Source organism: Drosophila bipectinata, chromosome 2L (genome assembly GCF_030179905.1).
Source record: "Drosophila bipectinata strain 14024-0381.07 chromosome 2L, DbipHiC1v2, whole genome shotgun sequence".
Lineage (NCBI taxonomy): Eukaryota > Metazoa > Arthropoda > Insecta > Diptera > Drosophilidae > Drosophila > Drosophila bipectinata.
The window spans coordinates 2,850,931-2,872,761 of record NC_091736.1 but is presented as its reverse complement, the minus strand read 5'-3'; the positions used below and the strand labels follow the sequence as shown (position 1 = coordinate 2,872,761).

The window sequence follows — 21,831 nt, the reverse complement described above, 5'->3', positions numbered from 1 at the left end:
AGCAGGCCCCAGAGCGGATTTCTTACGCTCTCTTACGCTCATCGTTCGTTCATCTTACGCTCATTCTCGCATTAAATGTTTTCTGTTTCTCAGTCTCTAAACGGAGCGCGATGAAGAAGGTTGGCCTGCGCTTCGGTTGATCTTTGTATGTATGCGTGTCACACATTCACATACATGGGTGTATGTGTGCGTGCGATTTCGTTTCGAAGCCAGCGCACAAAATTTTGATTTTTCTTACTTTTAAGGCTTGCTACCCTAACAAAATTCGGGTATTCGTTATTTGATGAAATGACGAAAGAAATTATATTATTTTGTATATTATATTTTTTTATTATTTCAGCATACATTTTTAATTTATTTAGGAATAAGATTAAGTGTTAGTAGTAAAATGTTTTCTGTATATATATTTTTACGAATCATTAAAAATCAATATACTGAGAAAGTGTCAGAGTATATTTCGGTCGGAGTCACTTAAAGCGCCGTTTGCTTTTAAGTTTTTGTTGTTCTGCAAGAGGCTTGTGCATGCCTACTCTAACGATGGAATGATTTTTAGGGGAGGGTGAAGACGGGTGAAGAATTAAATTACTTTTTAAAGTTATTATATATAAGGAAATATATATAAGGAAATTATTAAATTAACGACAATAATTTAATTAAATCTCACAATAACCCAAAATATAATAACAAGTGCCTGAAAAATTGTAAACAAAAAAGGTAAACAAGTCCATCAGCTGTTTTCGTGTCTTCACCCTCCCCTAAAAATCATTCCATCGTTAGAGTAGGCATGCACAAGCCTCTTGCAGAACAACAAAAACTTAAAAGCAATCGGCGCTTTAAGTGACTCCGACCGAAATATACTCTGACACTTTCTCAGTATATTGATTTTTAATGATTCGTAAAAATATATATACAGAAAACATTTTACTACTAACACTTAATCTTATTCCTAAATAAATTAAAAATGTATGCTGAAATAATAAAAAAAAATAAAATAAAAAATAATATAATTTCTTTCGTCATTTCATCAAATAACGAATACCCGAATTTTGTTAGGGTAGCAAGCCTTAAAAGTAAGAAAAATCAAAATTTTGTGCGCTGGCTTCGAAACGAAATCGCACGCACACATACACCCATGTATGTGAATGTGTGACACGCATACATACAAAGATCAACCGAAGCGCAGGCCAACCTTCTTCATCGCGCTCCGTTTAGAGACTGAGAAACAGAAAACATTTATTGCGAGAATGAGCGTAAGATGAACGAACGATGAGCGTAAGAGAGCGTAAGAAATCCGCTCTGGGGCCTGCTGGGGCCTGTCGCAAGAAATTTTCGCGTCCATTTTCGTTGTATGAAATGGGTTGTCTATATGCTGTATGGTTAGTGGTTTAACGCACGAATATATAGAGATGTGGGTGTATGTATATATTTATATAGAGTGTGGCATATCATGTACCAATTATGTGATAGTAATTATGAAACTTTCTCAGTTTGAAGCACAGCATTGAAAGCAAAATGAAATTGCATTTACCCTTTGGTTGGTTTTTTCTTAGCTCCTGAATATCTGATAATTGTGATTGATGGATATACATATGCGTACCAGGCTCAGTAGGGCCTATGTAGTATATATATTCTTGAATATATATGTGGGGAAGGGCGGATTGTATTTAGGGTCTGGTTTCTCTAGGGGCTATTCGATTAGACATATTTTATTTGCAAACATTACCGTGAAGCCTTACAACTAATCCCATACATAGTTAAATTATGTAACTCTAGGCTAGAATCGCGTTAACTAACATAGACTTAACCTAGGGCTAGAACCAACCGCAGTTCGGATTGTTAACAACAGTGTCGGTATGGTGACCAACAGCCACGCAATGGCCACCGAAGGATTCTGGCCACCGCTGGATTCCGCATCCGCCCCGTTGCCATTGCCATTGGCCACCAGCGGATTCTGGGTCTTATCTAAGAAGGATTTTTGTTCAGATAAACCGATTTCGTTCAAATTCGATTGGTATCGCGTATCTGAATGGAGGGCCATGAAATGGTGGACATGAAATGAAATATAGTTCGAGAGAAGCCGAAAGAGTTGTGTGAATAGGAGTTGAGTGACAAAGTGCTCGGGATATAGCGTGCTTGGAACTCAATATAGGATTTTCGACTTGCTACTCACTTTTGTCCGGTGCATAAATGGATCGGGTCGAATCGGATCCGCCGTATGCATAGTTGCCATTGATTCCGTTCTCGCTCCAGTGCGAGTCCGTGGAGTAGATTCCAGTAGATGCCGTAGTTGGAGGATAGGACACTGAAAAAATACAAATTAAACAGATTGTTTAATAATAACATCCTTAATCTGGATCCAGCCCAACTTTAATCACACAAGTTTCACTTTAATTCCAACACAAGCATTTAATATTGTGACCTGTGAAAAATAACAGTTGACACTTGTATTATATTTTGTGACTATCCCATGTTTTGTTTTCATTTACTTTGCATTTGTTCCTGCCAACAATGAAATATATTCTTGTTTTTATAAAATTTACATTTTTCAATTTGGCATTTTCTGCACGTCTAATTTCATTTGTTCTTCGCAGTGAGTGTCAGTTTTACTTATTTCCCATTATATCCAGTCCCCGTGTAAGCTTTTTTATTCGTTCTGAATAATTTTTGCAGTTGTCTCTTTTCGGTGCTTCATCCGCCTCAGTGGCTTATGCAAAATGCTAATTATTTTGTATTTTCATAATAATGTGTCAATATGCATATGTATTTTTACACGAACCGCGCTCTCCATGATTAAAAACCCTTCAGGTGGGCCGGTGTCCATGTCCGTTTATTGAAATTATAATCGGAGTGATGCATTTTGCATGGGTTCATTCCGGAAAATCACAGCTACGGTTTGCGACATTTATTTAAATTTTTTAAAATACCACGTTAGCGTATGAATTTTTATTCATATTTATTGATAATTGAATTATTTATTTACCAGCAAGACAAGGGTGCTCTGATTTACTTTCCTATGACTCAAAAATATAAAGAAATATTTACTCAAATTTTAAGATAATTTTTTAAAATATGTTTGAGAATGGTTTTTAAACTAAAGCCCTAATCGATAACTGAGCCATTTTTTCCCTTCAAAGAACCCATCACGTAATTAAACTAAAGACGTGATATTAACTTGCAACTCAGGACATGCCACACACATATACGCAACTTTAAAGTCAAGTTTCGCCGCTGGCTCATATGAGGCTGAAGGATCCCGAGGAAAGTTAGCTGACGTCTAAGCCAAGTGCAAAGCCAGACTAGCCTGGCCAAAAATTCCACACCTTGGTCGAGGGACGTGACTTGATTTCTCACTGGCTTGATTATAGACGCTCAACGAGCATGTCCCAACCCATTTTGGGCTTTCCATGTCGGTTCATTCCGGGCAAGAACGGGTATTTTTTTCGGAGAGGAAAGGGGCAAGGGAGTCCTTCTAGCCAGGCAATTAAGTCAGGCCACGGATGTGGCCGAGATTTTTTTCTCTCCCGTTTCATTTTGGCCTTTCATTTGGCTTTCAGCCCGGCACGGACCAACATCTAAATGGCTTAGATTTGTCAATTTGTGTTAAGGCCAATGCAGTAGTTTTTCAATGCCTCGAGTCCTTTATTGGACCCACTGGATATGGAGAACTTAATTAGTTGGGATTGAACTGGGCATTGGACGAACTTAAAAGGGATAATTTACTCTTTTGAAGAACAAATTAAAGTTATCTATAGAAATGTATGTGAATATTTTTTAGCTTCTAGCTATGACTTACCGTATAATCGAATTATGCCGTCGGTCTCGCCTCTGGGATTTTTGGCAACACATTTGTAAATTCCATCATCGCCGCTGCCCACATTAATAATGGTCAGTTTCATGTGAGTTTTGTAAGCTGGCAGTCCCACGCTAGCTTCAACTCTGGAATTAAATAAAAGAGTTTTTTAAATTTAGTAAACAAAGCTTTCGAAAAAGATTGTTCTTTAAAATTTAAACAAGACTTTAACTTACTTGTACTTGTGCGAATCGTGAATGATTGGTCCCTCGCCACGTGTCCAATAGTTCAGAGATGTGGGATGTGCCTCTGTAAAGCATTCGATGGTGACATTGAAACCTTCTGGAGCGCCAACCAATTGATGAGGTATGAGCAGCATAGGTGGAACTGAAAAAGGAATTTATTAAACATATATAAATACAAATTATTAAAAACATTAAAAAAGATTCATGCATACAATGAATTTAATATTTTTATTTTATTCAAATTGGTATTTCAGTTTTGATTTAAGCAGGAATTTTTCCTCTTCATCCTGGCACGGATTTTCATTTAAATTGCAAGTCAGGACAACTTCTTGAGCCTCAAGAAGCTCAAAAAACTCGAGAGTAGGGTAAAAAAAACTATTTTCTTTTCAAGAAAATTTTATGAATAGCATTATTCGGTTTCTGGCTGTCTTGAGGTGACTGCCAGCCTGCACAGCGACTGCACCTTTGTAATTATGTGCGAGGACATCTTTGGAAATCCAACCTTTGCCACCGCGAAAAAACAACATAAGAAATCCTCACACTTCAGGCGCATTTGGCGCACATTTTTAATTAAGATATTAAATGGGAAAAATGTCGCAGAGAGTGAGACTAATGAACACTCCAGTGGTACGCCATGATTCTTCTATGGGTATTGTCAGCATCCAGGCATCTGAGTATCTGAGAATCCTCATCATCATTAAGGGGCACAATGGATTCTTTGGTGTATATATTTTTTTTGCGGTTTGCCTTGTCATTTGTTTGCCTCTTTTACCTTTTGTTGATTTATGTCCACCACGAGCTGGCAATTAAGCTGAAGGCTTATAAAAATGGCTCTGAGGGACGGGGCCAAGGGGCTGGCCCAATTGAATTTTTAATCAGCTCGGACACAAATTAGCGCCAGTTTCCTGGCTCTTTTGTATGTTTGATGAGCCCACGCCATGACAAGTTGGGGTATAATCCTTTACCACAAAAATATGCTTAAGTGTGATGAAGTGAGCAGCTTAATTACAGCTTGACAACGAGTTGGGTCAACTACTGGGCCAATTAGCCAGCCAAAATAGCTGTCTGGCTGAAAAGAACACAAAATCCAATTTGCTATCTCTTTGCTTCATACTTTCCAATCCCATACCGATAACATTTTGATTGGCACATAGATACCCCAGCATAAATATAAGCATTTTCTTTGATTTTTCGAAACTTATATGAGGAAACACAGAGACAGCCCGAACAATTTGTTAAAACAACTGTGACAGCTTGCATATGTCCTTTACGTATAAAGGACACTCTTACACAAACACACACAGAGACAGAGCAGGAGAGAGAGCGAAACACACGCATACGTTTATTTTTGTGGCGTGCGTTGCCTAACAAGCAGGAAGCAACAAATTCAGTTTCTGTTTCCGGTTCCATAGAGAAAGCGGGGTTTCTTATATGTATGTATTTCTGACTGCATACTGATTTGTTGCCTTTGTGCAACCGAAACTGAAACAGAACGGTTACGGGTACTGGTACGGGCTATGGAATATAAAAGTTCGCCGGCAAAAGGGCAACATATGCTGCAAACGACCCTTAACCTATGCCACTCCAACGAAAAGAAAAAAAAATTAAAGGAAAGGAAAAACGTAGCATTTCTCCTGCTAATTTCGTATGCAGTGCAGATATTCTATATTGATATAATTTCTGTTGATTTTTCCCCAGACAACTTTTGAGCAGAGCTTAAGCGAAAGTCCAAAGGAAATCACCTTGAAGTCGTTGTCGTTTGCTTTCTTTTCATTCATTTTAATTGCCCACAGTGAAAAAAGGAGAGCCGAACTCAAGGACTCAAGTTGCCAGACCGGGGGCCGGCAGGACAAACATTTGTCCGGGATAACAGCTTCTTCCACTCCTTTCGGCACTGATTTAAATTACAATTGAGTGGCGACAATATTGGCGAATGTCGGCAAAGGAGAAAAGCTGCTAAGTGCCACAAGGACTCGCGTTGAGTCAACAATAATTTAGCCTGGTCGGGGGGAGCAAGAAAGGATACTGCCTGGACATTGAGTGACATTCTTTTCTTTCCGCCCGTTTCCGTTCTATAGAAAATTGCTGGAAAAAAAGGTGAGTTGCTCGGTAGTGTAAACAACTCGAAAATTAGCCGTTAATGAAGCCTTGTCAAGGGGTTGGGAAATGGCCAAGAGGATTACCGTTCAAGTGGCACTATTGTTGAACAGTTGCGGACCATTGATTGCACTGCCGGCGGACAATCTTGGGGAAATATTTGCGGACTTAGTGTGGGTCGAAATGGCAATGTAGGGATTGACTTGATTGTCGGTTAAGGGATATATGTAGCTTAGAAATTGCAGACACTCCTTCGACCAATTGTAGTGGCTATCAATGGATTGAAAATGGCTCTGGTCGTTTATGGGGATTTTCAAGCAATTGAAAAGACAACAGAGCTTGCAATTATCCTGTAAACAAATCAGGGAATCAGAACCTGAAACTTTAACTAAAAATTACCGAGCACTTGAAAAGAATATTTTCATTTGAACGAACAAAAACACAATGAATCCTTTCATAGATACTCATTTGAAAAAATCCATTCTATCCAAAGGATCAACCCATGTACAAACACCAGCCAATTTCTTTTTTGTGGAGGACATTTGAAGCAATCAAGGTATTTTCGACATTTCTGTTTGCGTTTTCCCAATTTTTTTTGTGTGACTCCCTGGCGCAACTACAATTTGTATTGCACTTTTTGCTGGTCAGGGGTTAGCAACTGCCAACTGGCAGCTACCAACTGCCAACTGTTAACGGCAACTGGACCTGGTCAGCCAAGTTTGGTTTACTGCTGGGAGAATGGGAATGGCGGGGTAGCCATTGGAGCGTTCGAGGTTTGTTTGGTTACAGCGGCGAATGTCGTGTACGAAACAAAAATAGATTTATGCTTGCGGCATTTTTAAGTGACAGCATACGAGCAAATTTCTGTGACTACCATGACCACGACCACGCCCACATCCCGCTCCGGGTTCCCTGGCTTCCAGCATGACAGCACTTGACAGCGCATGTGATGTGTCTGTCGCCTGTAATAAATCTTAAAAAAGTGCACCGCAGCAAACGCAGTGATTTGATTCCATCATTCTTTTCCTTGTATTTTTTTTGTGGTGCAGCTGTTCGTTTCCGTATAAGCCACAAACGGCAGCAGCTACAAGTGAGTTTGCAATTTCAAAGGCCGTAACCATGGGCCCCTATTGCTGCAAGGGATTTAAAAAAGGTTTTCCAAAATAGTACATTTCTTAAAGAGAAATTTATAAAATATTTAAACTAGAATATAAGATAGAAAAACATCTATTTAAGGTCAAGTATCACTCAAAGCCAAAATGGTAGCTATAGTCCAAAGTAGACTCCTCTCAATCGGTCGCAAAAAACATTTTCTGGATGTTCGACTTTAATCCGCAACTGCCAAATGGAAATATGAGTGGCAAAAAATCACAATGTCTTTAAAAAAAGAAAAATTGCTAACCGAAAACTTGGCAAACAAACACAATTTCTAGTGGAAACGTTACCAAAAAATAAATTGAAGCTCTGAATGGAAAAATAGAAAATATAAACAAGTACAACACTGTTTGTATTTAGATTTTTGTCAACTTTTGTGGACACGTTATCGAATAGTTAACCGAGCTCTGGGGGAATCAGTGCTGAATACTGGATTCGTCACTCCATCAATTTTTTTTTTTGAAGGGTCATGAGGACATGACTTTCATCTTTGGTACTCACAGTCCACGCTGACTTTGATGCGCTTGGAAACCGTGGGAGGCACCCCGTTGGAGGCGATGCACAGATAGGCGCCCATGTCCAGCCGGGAGATGCGGGTGATCTCCAGGGTGTCGCCCTCCCACTCGTTCACTGCAAGGAGGAGAGATGACGACGTTAAATGATTGATGCAGTGCCTCTCCCATAGTGCTGCACTTACCTATGTGATTCTTATTGATGGCTATGCGGGAGTTATCATCGCGCTTCCATTTGATAATGGGTCTGGGACTGCCGCTGGCCCGACACCTGAGCGAAATGTTGGCACCTTCCCGGACAATCACATCGCTGGAGCTCAACGAGTCGTCGATATTGGGGGGAACTGTCGGAAATCGAGATAGAAAAACAAAATAATAATGGCTTATCTACAGTGTTTGCTAAACTGTTGCTCTGCGGTAATCCGCTTAAACTGATGAAGTCAATACCCATTTAAAATTGAACTCTGCCACCGCATTTATGCATGACAAATATTTGTCCACCAAACACCAAATACCGCGCTCTAGTTTTTCGCCTCAGCGACAGGAAATTGGTTTTAATATGAGCCTCCAACTGTTCGCCGGCAATTATTTTCGCATTCATCATTATTCGTTCAAATAGAAGACCAATTTATTGGCCATATGTATTACGGGCATGTCCTTTCCTTTCCTTTTTTGAACTCTACAAACGTGTTCATATCATTTTTAAATCCACAGCCAGGAGCCAGGTGTTTATTTTTTACGATAACACAATTACCTAGGATGCGTTTTCCATTCAGCCAGCTTTTTATTCAAAATTAAATTATAAGAATAACGTTTTTGTACAGTTTTTTGTTTTCAAGTTTGATTCTCTATCTTTTATTGTCTGTTTATTATTTCGCTTGTTTCCTGGAAATTTTTTCAAATTAAAAGCACGCGTATTCACTCCCTTTAGCACAAATATCGCATGCATTTTTAATAATTTTTTGTTTGTTGTTTGCCCAGGCAGGGAAAATAATTTCGCCTGGGCAAAGGATTCACTGAACTGTGCTCCATTCGCAGCCCTGGCCCTCGTCCTTAGTCCCGGATTCTGTTCTGGACTCACGGCTCTTGTGCTGGCTTTCTCCTGTTCCTGGTTCTTTGTTTTTACTGGCCATGTTTGCACTCAGCTTAAAGGGACATAAATTATTTTTTAATTCGCCGCTTATTTGCACAGGATTTTCGTTGGCTCCTGCCACAAACGAATCCCGCGAATCCCTCGAATCCCCCAAGAGCGCTACTCTGATTAGATTCCCCGCAACAGGAGGCAGCTTTGGCAACTCACCCACTACGTTGAGGTAACCAAACTGCGTTTTGGCCGTCACCGTATTGATCTGGCACATGTAGCGACCCCTGTCCTCCTCGTGTACGTTGTTTATGTGCAGGTACCAGGTCCTGTGCCTGTCGTGCTTGTCGTGCGTGACACTGATGCGCGGATTGCGCGTAATCACGTGATTGTGAACGGTCAGGATGGCGGACTGTTCAAAGTGCATCCAGGCAACCTGATCGTAAAGGTAAAGATAGGAGATTAGTCAATTTAAAATGTTAAAATTATAAATATTCACACCCTTGCAGAGGGTATTATAATTTTGATCACATGAGTGCAACGCAGTAAAGGAGACATCTTATACTCTACAAAGTGCATATGATATATTCTTGATAAGGATCCCCTCCTGAGCTAATATAAACATGTCCATCTGTCTGATTCTACGCGAACTAGTAACAAAATCGATCCAAAAATCGATTAAGGCACTCTATCCGCTTAAGAATTGGATGAGAATTGGAAAAGATATAGCCATCACTGTTGGCCCTATAGGGGAAAACCCTATTTTCAAGGGATCCCATCACAAAAATAGACAAAAAATGTAAAAAATATTTTGTCTCAGGATTTTGATGCAGAATGGTGGCGAATCAATCCAGAAATCGTTTAAGATACTCCGCTTGAGAATCGGATGAGAATTGGTGAAGATATAGCCATCGCAGTGGGCCCTATAGGGGAAAACCGCATTTTCAAGGGATCCCATCACAAAAATGGACAAAAAATCAAAAAAATATTTTGTCTGTGGATTTTGATGCAGAATGGTGGCGAATCGATCCAGAAAACGTTTAAAGTACTCCGATTGAGAATCGGATAAGAATTGGTGAAGACATAGCCATCACAGTGGGCCCTATAGGGGAAAACCCCATTTTCAAAGGATCCCATCACAAAAATGGACAAAATATGTAAAAAATATTTTGTCTCAGGATTTTGATGCAGAATGGTGGCGACTCCATTCAGAAATCGTTTAAGGTACTCCGCTTGAGAATCGGATGAGAATTGGTGAAGATATAGCCATCACAGTGGGCCCTATAGGGAAAACCCCATTTTCAAGGGATCCCATCACAAAAATGGACAAAAAATCTAAAAAATATTTTGTCTCAGGATTTTGATGCAGAATGGTGGCGAATCAATTCAGAAATCGTTTAAGGTACTCCGCTTGAGAATCGGATAAGAATTGGTGAAGATATAGCCATCACAGTGGGCCCTATAGGGGAAAACCCCATTTTCAAGGGATCCCATCACAAAAATGGACAAAAAATCTAAAAAATATTTTGTCTCAGGATTTTGATGAAGAATGGTAACGAATCGATCCAGAAATCGTTTAAGGTACTCCGCTTGAGAATCGGATGAGAGTTGGTGAAGATATAGCCATCACAGTTGGCCCTATAGGGGAAAACCCCATTTTCAAGGGATCCCATCACAAAAATGGACAAAAAATCTAAAAAATATTTTGTCTCAGGATTTTGATGCAGAATGGTGGCGAATCAATTCAGAAATCGTTTAAGGTACTCCGCTTGAGAATCGGATAAGAATTGGTGAAGACATAGCCATCACAGTGGGCCCTATAGGGGAAAACCCCATTTTCAAAGGATCCCATCACAAAAATGGACAAAAAATCTAAAAAATATTTTGTCTCAGGATTTTGATGCAGAATGGTGGCGAATCAATTCAGAAATCGTTTAAGGTACTCCGCTTGAGAATCGGATGAGAATTGGTGAAGATATAGCCATCACAGTGGGCCCTATAGGGGAAAACCCCATTTTCAAGGGATCCCATCACAAAAATGGACAAAAAATCTAAAAAATATTTTGTCTCAGGATTTTGATGCAGAATGGTGGCGAATCGATCCAGAAATCGTTTAAGGTACTCCGCTTGAGGATCGGATGAGAATTGGTGAAGATATAGCCATCACAGTAGGCCCTATAGGGGAAAACCCCATTTTCAAGAGATCCCATCACAAAAATGGACAAAAAATCTAAAAAATATTTTGTCTCAGGATTTTGATGCAGAATGGTGGCGAATCAATTCAGAAATCGTTTAAGGTACTCCGCTTGAGAATCGGATAAGAATTGGTGAAGATATAGCCATCACAGTGGGCCCTATAGGGGAAAACCCCATTTTCAAGGGATCCCATCACAAAAATAGACAAAAAATCTAAAAAATATTTTGTCTCAGGGTTTTGATGCAGAATGGTGGCGAATCAATTCAGAAATCGTTTAAAGTACTCCGCTTGAGAATCGGATGAGAATTGGTGACGATATAGCCATCACAGTGGGCCCTATAGGGGAAAACCCCATTTTCAAGGGATCCCATCACAAAAATAGACAAAAAATCTAAAAAAATATTTTGTCGGTGGATTTTAATGCAGAATGGTGGCGAATCGATCCAGAAATCGTTTAAGGTACTCCGCTTGAGAATCGGATGAGAATTGGTGACGATATAGCCATCACAGTGGGCGCTACAGGGGAAAACCCCATTTTCAAGGGATCCCATCACAAAAATGGACAAAAAATCTAAAAAAATATTTTGTCGGTGGATTTTAATGCAGAATGGTGGCGAATCGATCCAGAAATCGTTTAAGGTACTCCGCTTGAGAATCGGATGAGAATTGGTGAAGATATAGCCATCACAGTGGGCCCTATAGGGGAAAACCCCATTTTCAAGGGATCCCATCACAAAAATAGACAAAAAATCTAAAAAATATTTTGTCTCAGGATTTTGATGCAGAATGGTGGCGAATCGATCCAGAAATCGTTTAAGGTACTCCGCTTGAGAATCGGATGAGAATTGGTGAAGATATAGCCATCACAGTGGGCCCTAAAGGGGAAAACCCCATTTTCAAGGGATCCCTTCACAAAAATGGACAAAAAATCTAAAAAATATTTTGTCGGTGGATTTTGATGCAGAATGGTGGCGAATCAATCCAGAAATCGTTTAAGGTACTCCGCTTGAGAATCGGATGAGAATTGGTGACGATATAGCCATCACAGTGGGCGCTATAGGGGAAAACCCCATTTTCAAGGGATCCCATCACAAAAATGGACAAAAAATCTAAAAAATATTTTATCTCAGGATTTTGATGCAGAATGATGGCGAATCGATCCAAAAATCGTTTAAGGTACTCCGCTTGAGAATCGGATAGGAATTGGTGAAGATATAGATATCACTATGGGCCATTTGTAATCTCAGTAAAAAGTAGAACCTCTTAGTATATACATACTTTGCCTTCGTAGATCACAACTCATACGCAGGGTTAGTTGCTACCCATATTTCTTTTCTATTAGTCTTGTAAGAAATAAAGTAAGTGAATATAACGAAAGTCCTTTGGTTAAAAAAATTCTTGTCCATAAATATAGTCTTAATAAAATATAAACATCAAAGAACTAAAAAACATTGATATGTAAAAAAATAATATAAATAAATTCTTGTATGAAAACACTTTCTAATTGCACTTGCTTTACATGTAACTGGAATGCTATCTTGTTACTAATGGTACTTAAAAAAACCTCAACTTTTTAATAACATCCTAACGGCATTTTTCTCTTCCCATACCGATGCACACACACACACGCATTCAGTCACACGTAGTGTATGGAAAAGCTCGCAATTTCACAGCTCAGCATCAGGAGTCAAAATGGAGGATAGAGTACAACAAAAAAAAAATGGTTGCAGTGGCACACAGAGAAAGGGAAAGGAAGACATGGGAAAAGAAAGAGTGAGAGGGAGAAAAGCGGAAGCGAGAAAATTGCATCATAGTGTCGCATATAAAAATAAACGCAACCGGTTACAAGTTCCTGAATGTTGGCACTGGGAAAGGACGAGACTGAGTCCTGCGAGTGTGTGTGCATGTGTGTGGTGATAGCTATGAATTACATGAAGCCAATATATGTAACGGGTAGCGTTACTTACAAACGCCCAGCTACTTAAACATGCCATCCGACTAAAGCTTAACCGAGTCGCTTTCTCGTTTTTCTACCTTTGACTAGGAGTCTTCCATTTACTGTATGCAGTTCACGTTCAACACCAGGGATTGGGTTTCTTGTTGCTCTCATTTACACCTCAATTTGATTCTATTTCCTACATCCTGATGACTTTTCGTTGGCTTGCACACTAGCCAGGTCCTCGGCGTTAGCTACTTGAGCTGGGAATAGTGTTCCACCATTCATGCTAATGATCTGTTTAAGGCCTTCTTGGTTGACTGGCCCATCATCATAGCTGGCAATGCGAACCGAGATAGCTTTCAAAGTATTGACTTGCATTCGAGGCTAAATTAATTAGTTTACTTGTCCCTTTGGCTTCAGACGTTATCGCATTGCAAGCTCATTGACTATGCATTCCTAGTCTTATCTTTTTGAACACAGTTTTCATGCCAAGTAATCAAATCATTAGCACCCATTACCAGCTGCTTAATTAATAAATCATTTCACGTTCTCTTTGCTTTCCCATTTTCCATTTCCCTGGCTCTGTTTGGATTTCTTTCTGGCTAATGATGCATAAAAACTAAGCGAAACGATGTCAGCACTTTTTCGAAACCCCAAAAGGGAATTTCAGTGCGGTTGTAATGGACTTGTGACAACATATTCTCTACATTTTAAAGATGAAAAATATTTAAATCTCACCTTATATGAGCCAAGATTCTTAACGGAACAGCCCAGTTTAACATTACGTCCAGCAGGTACGGTTACATTTTCGATGTACTCGGTAAATTCGGGTTCTTCGACAACAGCTGCAAAATATTGAATAATTTAAATATGGGTTGAATTTAATTTATTTAAATGAAGTTTATGAAATATTTATTCAGTTTTATTCATATTTGACTTAGTTGTTCTATGTCAATATGCCACGCATGCATTTGCATAATCAAATAAACCATAAAAATCAATTATGCGCACAAAATTAATTGTAAAAATGTTTCGAAATCAGCCAACTTTTGGCGGGCGGTGGGTTGAGAATCAAAAAATTGATTTGGGGGGGTGCAAAATAATTATTTCATTGATTTTTGCATTGACTCATTATTGCTTCTGCTCTTTCGGTTCCGCCGGGCCGTCGCCGGGAGGAAAAACAAACAACAATAAATGTGTACCGATATAATTAAACACATGTTGTTCGCACACACACACCGCCCAGACTTCCCCTGCTTCCGCTCAGTTCAATATTTGCCTGAAACATCAACAAGTTAAATCCTTTTTTTTCCCCATTGGATGGAGAAATTTTCATTCGAAGCTGCTGCTTCTGCCACTGCTTCTGTCGAGTCGTTCATTAAACTTTTAATGACCATACAATGAGCAAAATGCATTTAATTTTGACAATGACTGCCAGACTCCTAGCTACATTTTCTTTAATATGCACTCAAATATTGACACTTCATTTGGGGTCAATGGAAGAGAAGGAGCCTTGGCTTCAATCATTTAGCTGCTAATTTGGTTGAGTCGGACAAATATTTAATATAGAAATTCAATTTTTGTTTGCTTTGAGCCTGGATAGCCTAACGAAAATGCTACGGCAATTCAATTAAGCTGTTTGAGTTGCAATTATTTAATCGCATTCCTAAAAAGGCAACAATTATGCATAACAAATAACTTAATTTGAATGCAGTCATGATGCGGCTTATTGGAATGGTCAAAGAATTTGCTTATGCAATGCAATTTAGTTTGCAGTATCAATATTCAAGTGATTATGTCATATAGTAGAGGTAAAATAGACAAAAATAAAATGATAAGGGATGTAAAAATCATCTTTTTTTTGAATTGTTAAATTTTAAGAGCATTTTTTGGGGTGTAGTTTTGAATTTTAAATGAAAATAGAGAAGCCTCATTTTAATTAAAATGTATGGCTGGTTCCAAATACGCGCCTTTCCTAAAGCTTAATTAGCTATTTATGATGTCCGAGTGCCTGCCAGCCATGACTGTATGGATGTTTGTAATATGAAACTCAAACACTCGCCCCGGCACACAATATTCAGATTGAAATGTGCACAAGTCAATAGAATTTGGCCGTTTCGATGGGGCCTTGGGCCATGCAAATAATGGGCCACCAACTCAACAACTGGCTTTTTGACATGGCCAGCATTTTGTCCAAGCCGGACTAATTACGGACAATAACAGGAGTGGCCTAAAATAACACTTCTATTTCTGCCTGACTTAATTATTCCTTTTTTTCTATCCAGTGATAGAAGTTCATAGCACAAAAACACTATCCATTTTGTATTCAAAAATAATATAATAATAACTTGTTTTTTTAAGAAAATATTAGGATAATATTATGGAATAATAAGTCATGTTTTTTCATTAGAAAAATCAACATTCATAATTTTTCTCGCGGTGAGAATAGAGTGAGAAAATGTGACAAAAAGTAGATGCAAACACTGTTGCCTCTTGTTGCAAGTCAAGCGAGCAACGTTTACGCAGCGGGGGAAAATTCTCTGCATAATCATGGGATTTTATCCAGCTGCAAATTTCGCGCCAGAGTGCGCGTCTGCATATAAATTCTGCGTTGGGGGCACCAACCATTGGCCTCTACGCCCACACCGCCACGCCCCTAAGAGTGACACAAACAATAAGACTCAGAAATATTGTAGATTTGTCCGAGCTTTAGTCTGATATTGGCAGATAGGATAGCATTACAATATTTTTCAGAAAAACATTTTTAAAATGCTGCATCTATTATAGAAGGCTATCCTTTCATTTCAGCACTAAGTACTCCTTTAGTATTTAATATTTCGTTTTAAATATTAATTTATTAAATTTCCCTTGCCTCAGAAAACCAAGGATGCATGCAAATTTATATAATAGCCTCCTAACTAAGTGCTCGACACGCTATTGAAGTTGATGTACCATTTTTGCTGACGTATTTAAGGATCTCAACTCATGAATAAATTCACAGCTCCCAATGCATAAAGCACGCTTGGCTATGATATTGGCCATCGGCAGTTGACGCCATGGAGCTGAATGGGGGCTACCGGAATGGAGTCAGGGGCGTGGCCGGGCGGTTCTGAGGATGATGCGGTTGATGTCGCCTGTTGCAACATGAATAGCGCTGCCTGAATGAATTTTGTGCACAGTTAAGCGACGTTATTGCTGTCGGTGGTGTTGTTTTTGTTTCTGCTCCGGCTGCACCTGAGAACAATGACAGCCGGCATTTGCAGGAGTTGAGTGGCGGATTGCAGGTGGGTGCAGGGATGGGTGGTGTTAACCCCGGGGCTCTGGCACCGTTTCCAGAATTCCTTTTTATCCGCCACACTGATATATGGGTACATTAAGAAAGATTTTGTTAAGAGAAAAAAAGGTTACCAGGCCTTACTTTAAAAATATTTAAACCATGCCAAGAAAATGTATATTTAAATATCATATAATTTCTGCATTAAATTTTGGGATAAATTTTAAAAAAGTGCGCCAGTTCCTTTCTTAAAGTGTACAAATATATCTGTGCAGCTACTGCTTTAGCTGGCTTTCAATTTTTGGCATAAAGCCGTGTACCGCGTATGCCCCGAGGCACAATTTTGGTCATTTCGCCCTCCCTCCTCTTATCCAACTGTCTATATACATACATATATTGTCCCCGGATTCCCCCCTATTTGTCTGTGCAAATATGATTGGCTGTTAGGGCGTTGGGCGCCTCTGAGATATCACCGTGTTATTGATGGCATCAGGCAGCGGGAAGTCGGAAAGCTGCCAAAAGGCAAATAGGGATACTGATAAAGTGCCACTGCACTGGTCTACAAAATTGAAGGCAAAGGAATATTTAAATAAAAGATAACCATAAAAAATACCTTAAAATATTTTTTTAACAAATTCAATTCTTTACTTTAGCTTTTATCCAGAGTGTAATTTTAAGTGAGTTTATTAGATATGCATCCGATATACTTACTGTTTAAATTCGAGGTCGGCCCATTGGCCACGCCCCCGGAAACAATCACGCCATTGCTTCCGACCACCGTGTTTCCGGTGCTAACCAGAACTCCTACGCCACTCGCCGCGTTGCTGGGATTCGGGCCCAGGACCACCGTTTTGGAGCCGGACGGATGCTTGCCCAAGGCAATGCCGCCGCTCCCGCCGCCGTTCAGAATCTGCGGCAAGATGATCTTGTTGGTGGACTCCCCCGCTGTGGCCGTTAGCACGAGGAGGGCCCCAATTAGATGCCAGGACGGGGGCAACATCAACTTGCCGTTGCGGTTGACTCAGCCACAGCCAGGAGCCCCAATGATGGCCTCGTCTCCTGGCCAAAGTACATCCTCTCGTCTCTACTGTTCCAGTTTTCCCCACCGCTCAGTCCTTCTAGACTTTCGAACTGCCTGGGGTTTTGTTTGCGTTGGCTTATATTCGGGATTTTTCACACGGCTCTATTATCGGAGAACTTGCCCCATGGCCATGGCTCCAATAAAAAAAAACTAAAAAACTGGTAAATGCTTTCAGTTTTTTATGGGTTTATTTTAGAAAATCGCTTCACAATTACGGCGCTCAGAAGTCAAACGTTTCATCATTTAATTTACAAAATGCTGTAAAAAAGATAAAAAATAGTTATAAGTTTTAAATTGATAAGAGAACAGTTCATTTAAATAAGTCATTAAGGCTTAAAAGCTATTTAAATTAAAGTTCAGTTGAGATCCTTTTTCCAGTACCTATTTCCTCCTATGTATTATCTTATAAGTAAACGTTTAGATCGATGAAAACTTCTTCTAAAATTATATTACCCTCTAAAAAAGTGAGTCAAAAAAGAACAGTAACTCTAGAGAGTTTTCCATTTGACTTTGGCGTCCATAAATTTACTTTCAATGCACTGGATTCTGCGATTCCATTTCCCCGCCCAATTGTTTGCTGTCTAGTAACTTTCAACGCATGCACCCAGATGCCATGCAGATTTGCTGGGGAATTCAATAAAGTTTGGCAAAATATTATGCCATAGAGCCGCATGCTTTCTGCCTGCCACGCCCCCCTTGTGTAGGCGATCTGCACGTGTTGCAGCAAAGTTTTGGCCGCATAAACGGAATGAAGGGCCAACGAAATACCCGAAAAGTCATAAAGATTTCCCTCTGAAGCCGGAACTTTGGAGCCCTTTGGCGGCCGGTTGATAAACGCTCTTGGTTCCCATATCAGTAGACAAAATTAAAAGTCCAAAAAGGATATAATATTGTATATATTTGTGGCCAACCAAAAGCACTATCATCTGCAAATGTTGCTTCGGTTTTAATAAAGAATTCCACTCACAAACATATGTGCAGACAGCCAATTAATTTAAATATTCTTTACATTTTCTGTTTATCTTAAGTTTTTATTTACTTCTCTGGTCTTTTTCAGAGGACTTTATTTTTACAGAAACTTTATAACTTTTTTGCATCTAAGTAAGTCGTTTTTTCCAAGAAATTGATGTGGAATATGATTGGTAAACAGTGCTTATTAAATATATTTGTTCTTCAACATTTAAATAATATTAAAAAGGTACAAATTTTTATTTAGAAAAGACAAAATATATTCTTGTAAATTGTTTGTCCACCATATATGTTAAATTTTCCAAAGCACTGTCTGTTTCGTTGTTCCTTCTTGGCCAGGACATCTCTAGCCAGACTTCTACTTCAGAAAAAAAATTTATTTTTTATGGCTTTTAAGCATGTTGCCTTAAACTTTTTTGGGGGTCCACACGCAGCTTGGCAAACACTTATACGGACACGCCCCTCTATACAAACACTCGGTCGCTCAGAGACAAAACTTTTTCCCTTACGATTCGCTTATGAAATTAAGCAATTTTTGCTACCATCTCCCCCCCACTTCCTTGCCCCATCGAGCAGCACACATGATGAAGCTTTTTTGGCATAGACCAAAACAGATTTACCATCAAAAACGAGAACAAGTAGACCAACAAATTTTATGCACTTTTTTATGAGTTTGGCAAAGTGTTTGTAATTAAATTAATAAATTGCTGGAGGGCACAACTTCGTTCCCCATGTTAGTGTTTTTCTTTTGTTTTATGTGGGAAAATTAAAATTTAATGAGGCTATTTAGTGTTTGTTTGGGTTTGGCTTGCAATATTTTTGGTAACTTTGCCAAAACAAGTTGGCTCGAAGTTTAGATGTGACTACACGAATTAATGGATGCCAAAAATTAGTAAATGGCAGAAGAAAGATAATCCTACTCATTTAAAACAAGAAAGAAGTATTAGAGGCAATTATTAGTAAGAGAACAATTTTTTTTCTTTTAGTTAAGCTGAGCCATTTTTAAAAGGAATTGTGTAAACAATAATAAGCCTTGACAGTCTAGACTCGTCCTTGGCCAAAGTCACAAGCATAAATGGTGGCTGCCCGCAAGCGTTTCATTTTAAGCTGCTTTCAGAAAATGGTGACAGCTTTCACCTTGTCATTATGCTAGGATAATTGAACCAACCTGGAACTGACCAAAACTTGAAACAAAAAAATAAGAAAAAAAGGACAACAAAAATAAATTTACAAAAAATGGCTTTGAAAATAATATGCAAACATTGCCTCAGTTGAATAAATATCTGTGATTTCTAACTTTATCAAAAAGTTTTAAATCAAATATTGAAATCCTTGCCAGCATCATCAATAGCACAATATTTTTTCACTTATTTGTTTTTTTCTCTACAAAATTTGTAAAGTTAGTGTGGAAAATAGCGAAACAAATCCAAACAAACTTAAAAAAACAAACGACAAAAAGAATACCAAAATGGATAGATAGATGGAAAGATAAATAAAGAAGCGATAAGAGTTGGCGACAAAAAGTTCCAAAACAGCTGACATCCAGGAGTTATCTCCAATCCCTTCCTGCCCTGTTTGTCTACGTGTCTCAGTGGCTCCACATGCCAGTGCCATTGATCTGCATTGATGCTTGAATGCAAATCAATCGAATGCCACAGTAAAATCTCAGTATAACGAGCGAGAATTGAAGGTTTTTACTTTTCAGAGAGAATTTTAGATAAAGAAATTTTTTATTTTGATTTTGGATTATTTGAAAAAGTCATAAAGGCCTACATTTTTAACAATCGGCTTTGCAGGAAATGGAAATAAAAGCTCTATTTTTTTTAAAACGGTCTCCTATATCCTTTAAGCCTAACGGGCATATCCTTAAACGAACTTTCACTGTAGCCACATGCTCTCAGTGCCGCTCGCACACCCATTACGTATGCAAGTTTGAAGCAGTTGGTAGCTGTGCCTGCCCCAGCCCCCACTCTCCACGGCTGCAGTGGGTTAATGTATTTTTAAGCTAAATTCTTTGTTTATATTTGCCTTGCTGTTTTCGGTTGTGTTTGCCTGTTGTGCGTAGCGTTGCAGGGGCATCAACGGCATTCAGCTCTTTGCCGATTCTTTCCCCTATGTCTCTTGAGCTTCTTTTTTGCGAGTTGTCCCAAAGTGAACTCTGGTGCATGCATTTATTCGCTTATAAGTTTGTTTCGGCATTTTTCAGTGATTGAAGTGCATTTGAGTGAGTGCCGGCAGGTTTTTGTGGCCTGGAGCTTTGAGGACTCTGGAGCTAGTCTCGGTGATTGTTTACTTTTTGTTGGCATGAAATGTGCATTAGCAGAGTTAACAGTTAATTGTTTACCCATTTCAAGTGCTTCACAAGTGAGCATTTGTGTCTGGAAAGCTCAAGTGGCTTAACAATGGCGTTAAGCCAAATTACGGTTTAAAATAATACCAATTTATAGAGGAATTCGATTTCCAAAAATGTATTTCAGCGGAAAATATTTCTTGTTGTTTATAGAACTACTACTGCATTTTTAAAGATCCAGTTAATAAATCTGAATTGTATTTATATTATTTTAAAAAGTGGTTTTTAAGACTATTGTATATATTTACTTTCCAAAAAAAAATATAAGGACGAAAAAACGCAAAACTAAGATCATTTGCATAAAATTTATATTTCTACAGCGTTTGATATTTTACTTTAAATTATTTCTCTACAGTTGTATCGGATTCATTCAATCGGATCTATCGGATTCTCTCAAAAAGAACCTGTTTGTTTAGAAAGGACACTGATTTGCTCACCTTTTGGAATGAGCCTTTTAAAGAACACTCTCACAATAAACAGTCAAACTATCTAACTCCACACACAGATCGTTTGGCAAATAATTTCAATTCGCCTTCAGTCACTTGAACACGGCATTACGCTACTCGAGATCCTTCAATCACGTTTTTATACCAGAGGATGACAAAACGCGTCCGCTTCGCACAGAATCCGCAGCGAAACTGATTCGCCGAGCACTCGCATCGCTCGCCAGAAGCCCGGCTCCGGAATCGACTCCGGCTCCGGTTTTCTGCCCCGGATACAATAACAACACAGACAATGGGTAAAAGAAAAGAAAATTCAACGAATGAAAAATGCTGTTACGTATACGCCACGGTGTACGAATGATAACAGGCCGACGGCAGCCGAGGGCTGACGGTGTGAGCCGAAGCCGTCCGTCGGTCGGAGCCAACCAAAGGACGGGAGATCCTGTCCATTGGCAGTTGTTGTTGCTCCTCCGGCCGTAGTGGGGCTTGTAGTTTGCGTGCAACCGCAACCACGACAACAGACCGCAAAACACGCGACAAAAATGTTAACAGAGCCCCCAACCCCCCAAACGCCAATAATGTTCGAGTTGCAAGTCCAGTTCGCCGTCAAACCGAATGGTTGGCATTTAGTTCGATGGCCAAGGACCTAGGTTGAGTATCCGCCTAGTGGGCCGCATTTTAATTGTAATTGAATTAAA

General features: G+C 39.2%; 1 protein-coding gene across 1 annotated transcript; it reads right to left on the bottom strand.

Annotated features, from left to right (window-relative positions):
* Window positions 1–1,389: 1,389 nt before the first annotated feature.
* DIP-zeta (Dpr-interacting protein zeta) lies at window positions 1,390–21,340 on the bottom strand. The gene is made up of 10 exons (XM_017240405.3): window positions 21,128–21,340; window positions 17,002–17,629; window positions 13,755–13,861; window positions 9,100–9,316; window positions 7,985–8,143; window positions 7,789–7,917; window positions 4,027–4,177; window positions 3,794–3,936; window positions 2,171–2,302; window positions 1,390–2,022 (listed from the first exon to the last, which is right to left on the bottom strand). Exons 2-10 carry the CDS (start codon window positions 17,288–17,290, stop codon window positions 1,790–1,792), a joined length of 1,560 nt encoding a protein of 519 aa, XP_017095894.1. The 5' UTR covers window positions 17,291–17,629; window positions 21,128–21,340; the 3' UTR covers window positions 1,390–1,789.
* Window positions 21,341–21,831: the final 491 nt, after the last annotated feature.

Bases quoted from the DNA above. Each gene is read 5' to 3' on its own strand.
- DIP-zeta (XM_017240405.3), bottom strand. From the start codon at position 17,290: ATGTTGCCCCCGTCCTGGCATCTAATTGGGGCCCTCCTCGTGCTAACG. The intron at 9,317-13,754 runs GTGAGATTTAAA...CTTTACGATCAG, and splicing joins AGAATCTTGGCTCATATAAG to GTTGCCTGGATGCACTTTGA. The intron at 8,144-9,099 runs GTGAGTTGCCAA...GATTTCCGACAG, and splicing joins TGGTTACCTCAACGTAGTGG to TTCCCCCCAATATCGACGAC.